An 8,690-nucleotide genomic window follows, 5' to 3' on the forward strand; every position below is an offset into this window, starting at 1 on the left:
TCCGGCCCTTGGGCACAGCGGGGTGCTTGAGAGAATCACCACTGGTCTCCACAAACAGAGACCAGGTGTGATGGCCACGCCAGGGGGACTCGGAGGCCACTGAAGCCTCCGGTGTTTGGGGATATGGCTGGGCATTGCCCATCTGGCAGCACCAACTTGGCACTGCCAGGGTGCTGGTGCAGTGATGAGGGGGCTCATGGAGGGGGGGTGGGGGGGGGGGGGGGATGGGAAGGGGTCATGAAGAGGGGGGTGATGATGGCGAACCCATCGAGAGGGTTCCAATGTTCCAACGCCAGCGATCTTTGTTAGGGGAGGGGGTGGGCAAACATCCCTTCAATGGGGTCATGTGTCCCCGAAGGTCATAGGGAGTGGGATCCTCAATTTCAATTTAAGATCGGAGTGCCCTTTATTAAATGGGCACCTGGTCTCAGTGAAACCGGGCACATCGGCATGTTTAGGACCCCATTCAGAACCATTGCAAAACTCAACACTCATACAAAATATATCTATAGCCAGTGCAAATCACATCGGTTTTCTCACTCAAAATGACACTTGGGGAACAATTTTGTGCCCACACATTCCCTCTGCAAGAATAGCGGCACCTGCTCAAAGCCGGAGTATGCAATTTGCACCAGCGAGTTTCTGCCTTCTGATCTTATCAGTCCCTCACCGTTGGGAGTGGTTGGTTTTTTTCACCGGGAACAACACTTTGCCATTTATTAGTTAGCAGTTATCACTTTATCAGTAACTTTTTTTTAAATTCAAAAGCTTTGAAAACATAGCTATTAGTGACCTTCTGTTTAGAAAAATAGTTTACTGTTTTTAAGAGTCTCCTTGAAGGTCCATGAAAGTGATTATTTTAGATTTCTCTTGGTTTAGACAGAATGCTAACAGTAGGAAGAGGAATGATAACTTACTCACATGTGAATGCAGATAGAGAATTAAAGCAAGTAACTATGAGTTTAAGACATATAAGCTGATATTTTACATGCATTTTCAAAGTATTTTACTGTGATTAAACATTTCAGTCAATGCAAGGTACCAAAAGGCATAATGGGAAAGTTGAATAGTTTAAGAGCCAAAGACCTGGGAACCTTGGTTAGTAGACTCATATCTGGGAGATTATTGTAAGGGTATATATTTTGCAATTTTATGAATAGTTGGGTCGGAACCCAGGCATAAATTAGGTATGACGCGGGGGCAAATGTCTACTTAAACTTGGCAGTGAGCCAGTGGGAACTTCCACAGTGGCCCTTATAGTAATGACTGGCGTATCCAGGAAACAGGGAAGTAGTCATAGCTAGAATGGGAATAATGTCCGGTTAGTAATGGACGAATAAGAAACCATTATGCTGGAAAGTACTAAACAATTGAGTGAAAGAACTGACGAAGGTTATTACTGATGTATGGACATTAAATGAAATTACTTATAAACTAATGTAAGGCGGAGAATTAGATTAAGAAAATGTATAACTGTCCTGTTTTTTTACTGATAACATTAGGACTTATTCCAGCAGTCTGGGTATTCTGTATCTGAGACCATTGAAATGAGCACAGCAGGCTATGGAAATTTGATACGCGGTGAATATAATTTTTGCTTAAAATTCTTCAATCTTTTCACTTGTTGCAAAGGTGAATAGAAATGGAGCATGCTTCCAAGAGGAGTGGGTAATGCCTCAGAGAAAGTTTGTAGCTTCAATGCTGAAAAAATACAATGGCGGGTGGGAGGGAAAAATACAATGACTTATTGGGAAGTAAAGGCCATCTTGATAATCATCGAGAAATCCAAGAGTTTAGAAGAAACTTCTTTACCTAAAAAGTGTGAGAATGTGGAACCCACTACAATAATGAGTAGCTGAAATTAATGGTATATTGCTTTTAAGGGGAAGCTAGATAAGAATGAGGAAGAAGGGAATTGAGAGTTATATTGATGGATTAGATGAGGAACGATAGGAGGAGGCTCAAGTGGAACATAAATTCCGGCATTGACTGGTCCGATCAAAAGGTCGGTTTCTAATGGAGATGAAAATCACACCTGGACAATAGCTGCAGCTGGCTGGAGAGTGACAGTCCATCACCAGCTATCCTATTCAACTACAGGCAACAAGACAAACTGATAACACAAGGTAATCAAACCTCACCAAAATCTACCACACTCAAAGAAAAATCTTTTGCTTTTGTGCACTTACCATCTGTTCTCAATTTCCAGCTGATGTACAGCATAGGCTCTAAGACTCCAGCTGCATTCTCTTTCCTGGTTACAGTAACTTGTAGGTCCTTGGGAAATGAAGGTGTCCAGTTGGAAGGTTTCAGCCAACTGAAATCCAAACAGGAACCTAATCATGGAAATGAGCAAGAAAATACAACATATTTTTCCCACTTTGTTAGTCAATTCTAACTGGAAAAGCAATTGCTTTTAAAAACATGCCACTCTTCAGTTTCTGAATGTAGTACTATAAGCCAGGAACACAACTGTTGTACACAAGCAGAGACCAGGCCTCTCCTCACAGGTTCCACAGGTATCCTCTTCTGGTCAGTATTTCAGGATGTGCATTGGTATTGGCTCGTGGGTCAGTTGGCCACCCTGTCCTCAGCCACAAAAGGTGGCGATGGTGGAACAATGATGGGTCTTTTAAGGCTTTCAGAATAAAAGAACATTTTAAATTATACTTACCAGTTTCAACGGTACAATCCAGGCCCTGTTTGAAAAAAGACAAAAAAAAGATATTTTATGTCTGACAAAATGCAATACTATGTTGAATGGGCCCTGAACAAAAGTGCCTGAGAGAGTCACTTATTAACTGATAGTGAGTGAGTTAAGTTTTTGGTCTCTTTATTTTTAAAAACAGGAAGCGTATTTACCACATTATCTGTATGATATGCATTTACTTCCCATCTCCTCTGTTCACCAGGCATATAATGTATTGCATGTTTTGGCATGAAACACCCTATTCTGGACCTGTAACCTGGACCCGATATTGTTGGCTGTGGGACGACTGTTGACTGGAATACTGGAAAAGTCCCTAGTTCACCTTTGACAAGTGCCACACGAGCTTTAATGTCCACAAACCCAAGCAGCATCAAATCTTGGTTTAATGCTTCCTTCTCAGTACTGTATGGGAATATTAGCTTTGATAATGTGTTTAAGTTCTGGACAATGGGTTAAATCTAAATTTTCAGATCCATAGGTGAGGGAGTCACGCACGAGTCAGCTGAAACAATTATTTTGAAACATGAAGATTATAATAAGGAAGTTCATTATGACATTCAAATTTTCTTGATAAGCCAGTTTTCAATTAGCTTTTGGTAAAGTCACTATGGCGCAATGTTCTAGAAAAACAATGCGTTGCACAATAATCATCTCTGATGACTCATACACACTGCTGACTTGGAAATTCCCTACCCATTTTGTCTGGTGTGACAAAATACAAGGGCCCCATTATGCAAAACTGCATTTCTGCCACAAATTCTCACTTGCCAGGAATGTATCATTGGGAAAAGACCCTCCTCCTCATCACAAATATTACTGAACTGACATTCATGTTACAACAAAGTCATTCTTAGACCCAATCAGCAAAAATAGGTGCATTAAATCTCAGTATCCCTGACTTGGAACTTGGTGTACTTTTTGCTGTTGAGAGTTTGTCGGGGAGACAGTTGTAACTAAAAGAAAAAGCTCCCCAGACCAAGGAGAAAAGAGTTAAAGTTTAAGTTTATTTATTAGTGTCACAAGTAGGCTTACATTAACACTGCAGTGAAGTTACTGTGAAAAATCGCCTAGTCGCCACACTCCAGTACCTGTTTGGGAGAGTTTAGCATGGCCAATGCACCTAACCAGCACGTCTTTCCGACAAAGAAGTAATTCAGACACTAGGATTGAAAATTGGTAAGGAGGAGGCAGTGGACAAACTCACTGTAGTTCACCTGGACTGGATGAGATGCATCCAAGGATACTGAGGGAAGTGAGTGTGGAAATTGAGACGGCACTGGCCATAAATTTTCATCTTCCTTAGGCTCACGGGTGGTGCTAGAGACCTGGAGAATTACAAACTTTACCCCCTCGATCTAAAAATTATGTAAAGGTAAGCACAACAACTACAGGCCAGTTTGACTTTGGTGGTGGGGAAACACTTAAATGGGGCAAAATTAATAATCACACTGACAAATATGAGTTAATTAAGGAGAGCCTATATGGATTTCTTAAGGGAAAATTGTGTTTAACTAATTTGCCGGAGTTTTTGATGAAGTGACAGTGAGGACTGATGAGGGCAATGTTGATATAGTATTCATGGACTTCGAAAAGACATTTGATACAGCACCACAGAGTTGTGAACAAAGTTACTGCTCATGGAATAAAAGGGAAAGTATTAACATGGATACAAAATTTACCGAGCGACAGGGAACAGTGAGCAGTGATTCATGGATGTTTTTTTAGGCTGGAGAAAGGTTTGTCGTGGAGTTCCTCAGGGATCAGTGTTGGGACATTTTCTATTAATGACCTAAACTTTGGTGTACAGGGACAGTTTCAAATTTGTGGATGATACAAAACTTGGAAGCATTGTGAACTGTGAGGAGGGTAATGTAGAACTTCAAAAGGAAATGGCCAAGTTGGAGGAATGGGCGGACAAATGGCAGATGAAGTTCAATGAGGAGAAATGTGAAGCAATTCATTTTGTGAAGAACTGTGAAATGATTCATTCTGATAGAGGTCTACAAAATCATGAGAGGTTCGGACAGAGAGAAAAGATTGTAAACGAGAAGGCCAAGATTTAAGGTAATTTTAAAAAGAAGTCAAAGAGATGAGAAAACACTTTTCACGCAGTGAATGGTTAAGGTATGAAATGCACTACCTGTGAGCGTGGTGGAGGCAGGTTCAACTGAGGCTCAAAAGGGAATTAAACTATTAACTGAAAAGGAACAATGTGCAAGGTTACGGGAAGAAGGCAGGAAAACGTCACTTAGTAAATTGTTCATTTAGCTGGTGAAGACCAAGTCAAATGGTCTCCTCCTGCGCTATGTAAATTCTGTGATAAAGAAGGGTATGTGGCATCTTCTGTGGAGCAACCTCTTTTCCAGCACCACTTGCTTTAAGTGATTGGAATTGTTCTATAGGTCACATGATAATGGTGACATCTTGCCTTATGTGCAAAGGATAGTGAAAATAGCAGGAAAAAGGCAGATTCACAGAAAACTATCTAAAAGAGTGGTAGGCAACCTGTAGCCTGGGGGCCATGTGCAGCCCATCCAGGTTCTGAGTGCAGCCCACAATATATTTTATTGACTGTTGCCCATGTTCAGGGTTGCCACATTCCGCTGATTTCTGTTCATGTATTTTTTTCCCCCTTACTGATGTGATTGAAGTGTAATGCACATAAAGCAAGGGCAAGTGAAGTGAGATTTATGCTGATTGCACACATTGTGAGTGCCGTGCACTCAGTGTAAATAGGCATCCATATCATAAATGTTTATTTTGCTTTTACCATTTGAAGTTGATCATAGTTCTGTTAATATACAAATGATTAAGCAGTTTCTACAACTCATTATCAAATATTTGGCGTATATTAAATGTGTTTTTTTAAAGTTAATTTATTAGTCACAAGTAAGGCTTACATTAACACTGCAATAAAGTTACTGTGAAATTCCCCAAGTCACCACAGTCCGGCGCCTGTTCAGGTCAATGCACCTAACCAGCACATCTTTCAGAACGTGAAACCGGAGCACCCGGAGGAAACCCATGCGGACACGGAGAGAAACTCTACAGTGACCCAAGCTGGGAATCGAACCCGGGTCCATGGCACTGTGAAGTAGTAGTGCTAACCACTGTGCTACCGTGCCGCCCTCTTATCCATTTAATCTTACCATGGATCAACTAATGAACAAGTAGTGAACAAGCTTGATTTCAATTGTGCGGCCTATTGAGATGAAGAGGGCCACTCATGTGGCCCATTCACTAGCCTAGGTTGCCCATCATTAATCTAAAAGAACAGGCTTCAACTCTGGGAGAGACAGAGAAAGACATCCAAAAAAGCTTCTGGTCTGCTTTAAAGTAACTTGGCATCTATAATTATGACATCTGCAGAACAGAAGTAAGGAACCATCTCTCTTCTCTGTAAACCTTGATTCCACCTACTAAGCTCACTAGTTAAAGCAGCCTTTGCCAATTCAACAGTGAAAGCCATCACAGCTACAGAGACAACCTCTACACTTCTTTCTGGATGTAGCTTGGTATGGCTCCTGCTCTGAACAAGACAGCAAGGAACGACATAAGGTTGTGAACATAGCCCAGTCCATCACGCAAACCAGCCTCCCATCTATTGACTCCGTCTATCCTCCCACTGTCTTGGAAAAGTAGCCAGCATAATCAAGGACCCCACGCACCCCAGACGTACTCTCTTCCACCGTCTTCTATCAAGAAAAAGATACAAAAGTCTGAGATCATGTGCCAACAAACTCAAGGACAGCTTCCTCCCAGCTGCTAATCAGACCTTTGAATGGACCTACCATATATCAAGCTGATCTCTCTGTAGATCCTAGCTATGACTGTAACACTATATTCTGCACCCTCTCCTTTCCTCCTCCTCTTCGTATTCTATGAACAATATGTTTTGTCTGTATAGCGTGCAAGAAACAATATTTTTCACTGTATACTAATACATGTGACAATAACAAATACCCCAACTTCAAAATATACCAGGCCTTCATCGGAAATAGACTAATCTTGATTTACATTTAGAAGTATTGTTTACATCTTCATTTTTAACTAATCTTTGTGTGTTATGTGTTGGTAATTTTATATTTTCTTCGGCAACTTCCAGGGCAGTGGAGTGAAATAAAATAACCTCTTTATTTTTTATGTTAAAAGTATTTGCTGCAGGATTATTTTTAATTAAATTTCACACTTCATGGGTAAGGAAATACATGATGTGGAGATGCCGGCGTTGGACTGGGGTAAACACAGTAAGGAGTCTAACAACACCAGGTTAAAGTCCAACAGGTTTATTTGGTAGCACAAGCCACTAGCTTTCAGAGCGCTGCTCCTTCGTCAGGTGGGTGGGAATTCTGATCACAAACAGGGCATATAAAGACACAAACTCAATTTACAGAATAATGAATAATGATTAGAACGTGAGTCTTTACAGCTAATCAAGTCTTAAAGGTACAATGTGAGTGGAGAGAGCATTAACACAGGTTGAAGAGATGTGTATTGTCTCCTGTCTGGAAACAATACACATCTCTTTAACCTGTGCTAATGCTCCTGTCTGGAGACAATACACATCTCTTTAACCTGTGCTAATGCTCCTGTCTGGAAACAATACACATCTCTTTAACCTTTGCTCAACGCTCTCTCCACTCACATTGTCTGTACCTTCAAGACTTGATTAGCTGTAAAGACTCGCATTCCAAACATTATTTTGTAAATTGAGTTTGTGTCTTTGTGCCCTGTTTGTGAACAGAACTCCCACTTACCTAATGAGCGAGCAGCCTTCCGAAAGCTAGTGGTTTGTGCTACCAAATAAACCTGTTGGACTTTAACCTGGAGTTGTGAGACTTCTTACTGTGTTTACCTCCATCTCAGAGACAGCAGAAACAGGAGGCAGCTCACCGCCCAGCTTCAGGGCAATTAGGAATGGGAAATAAATGCTGGTCTCGCCAACGGTGCCCACATCCCCTGACAGAATAAAACAGTGAAACCTGCTCCAGATTAAATCCCGGATCAAGCTCGCACCGCGGTTAAAATCCCAGATTAGAAGCTCTCGCTCTCTCAGGCTCCATCCTTACCGGCTGTGAACAGTTTCCCGGCATTTCCAAACCCCGGCCTCCAACGGCGCAAATCACCAGCAGGAAGATGCCGACTGATCCCCGGGGAGCCATGGCCCCGGCCCCGGGCGGCTCCCTCTGCCCCGGCCCCGGGCGGGCGGCTCCCTCTGCCCCGGCCCCGGGCGGGCGGCTCCCTCTCCCCCGGCCCCGGGCGGGCGGTTCCCTCTGCCCCGGCCCCGGGCGGGCGGCTCCCTCTCCCCCGGCCCCGGGCAGGCGGCTCCCTCTCCCCCGGGCGGGCGGCTCCCTCTCCCCCGGCCCCGGGCGGGCGGTTCCCTCTCCCCCGGCCCCGGGCGGTTCCCTCTGCCCCGGGCGGTTCCCTCTCCCCCGGCCCCGGGCGGTTCCCTCTGCCCCGGGCGGTTCCCTCTCCCCCGGCCCCGGGCGGTTCCCTCTGCCCCGGGCGGGCGGTTCCCTCTCCCCCGGCCCCGGGCGGGCGGCTCCCTCTGTCCCGGCCCGGCTTCCAACAATACACTGCGCGGTGCCGGGGGCTTTCCAGAAGCTTCCAGAGGGGCGGCCGGGCAGTGATGGCGACTCGGTGCGGGGGCTCCGATCCTCAGCTCTCTCTCTCCGCTCTGCAGCGCCCTGAAACCTCCCGACTTCCTGGAATCGCACCTGAGGGCGGAGCAACAACCCGAAATGGCGGCTCTGAGAGAAACGGTGATCCAGAGTGACCCTGAATCCCCCTGTGTGATCCAGAGTGATCCTGAATCTCCCCCTGTGTGATCCAGAGTGACCCTGAATTCCCCGTGTGATCCAGAGTGACCCTGAATCCCCCTGTGTGATCCAGAGTGATCCTGAATCTCCCCCTGTGTGATCCAGAGTGACCCTGAATCCCCCGTGTGATCCAGAGTGATCCTCACCCCCCCCCCTGTGAT

General features: G+C 44.5%; 1 protein-coding gene across 4 annotated transcripts in view; it reads right to left on the minus strand.

Annotated features, from left to right (window-relative positions):
- The window catches only part of LOC144498637 (interleukin-17 receptor A-like), a 47,814-nt gene extending 39,352 nt beyond the window's left edge, over positions 1-8,462 (minus strand). Inside the window, exons 1-4 of one of the 4 annotated variants that reach the window (XM_078220057.1) lie at positions 7,933-7,956; positions 7,780-7,872; positions 2,675-2,699; positions 2,190-2,336 (exon numbers count right to left, since the gene is read on the minus strand). In XM_078220057.1, coding sequence (XP_078076183.1) covers positions 2,190-2,336; positions 2,675-2,699; positions 7,780-7,872 — 265 coding nt within the window. In that variant the 5' untranslated portion in view covers positions 7,933-7,956. Of the gene's footprint in view, positions 1-2,189; positions 2,337-2,674; positions 2,700-7,779 lie in introns of all 4 variants that reach the window. The other 3 variants (XM_078220058.1, XM_078220056.1, XM_078220059.1) reach the window with 3 other exon arrangements.
- Positions 8,463-8,690: the final 228 nt, after the last annotated feature.

The sequence above is a fragment of the Mustelus asterias genome, chromosome 9 (assembly GCF_964213995.1).
Source record: "Mustelus asterias chromosome 9, sMusAst1.hap1.1, whole genome shotgun sequence".
Classification (NCBI taxonomy): Eukaryota; Metazoa; Chordata; class Chondrichthyes; order Carcharhiniformes; family Triakidae; genus Mustelus; species Mustelus asterias.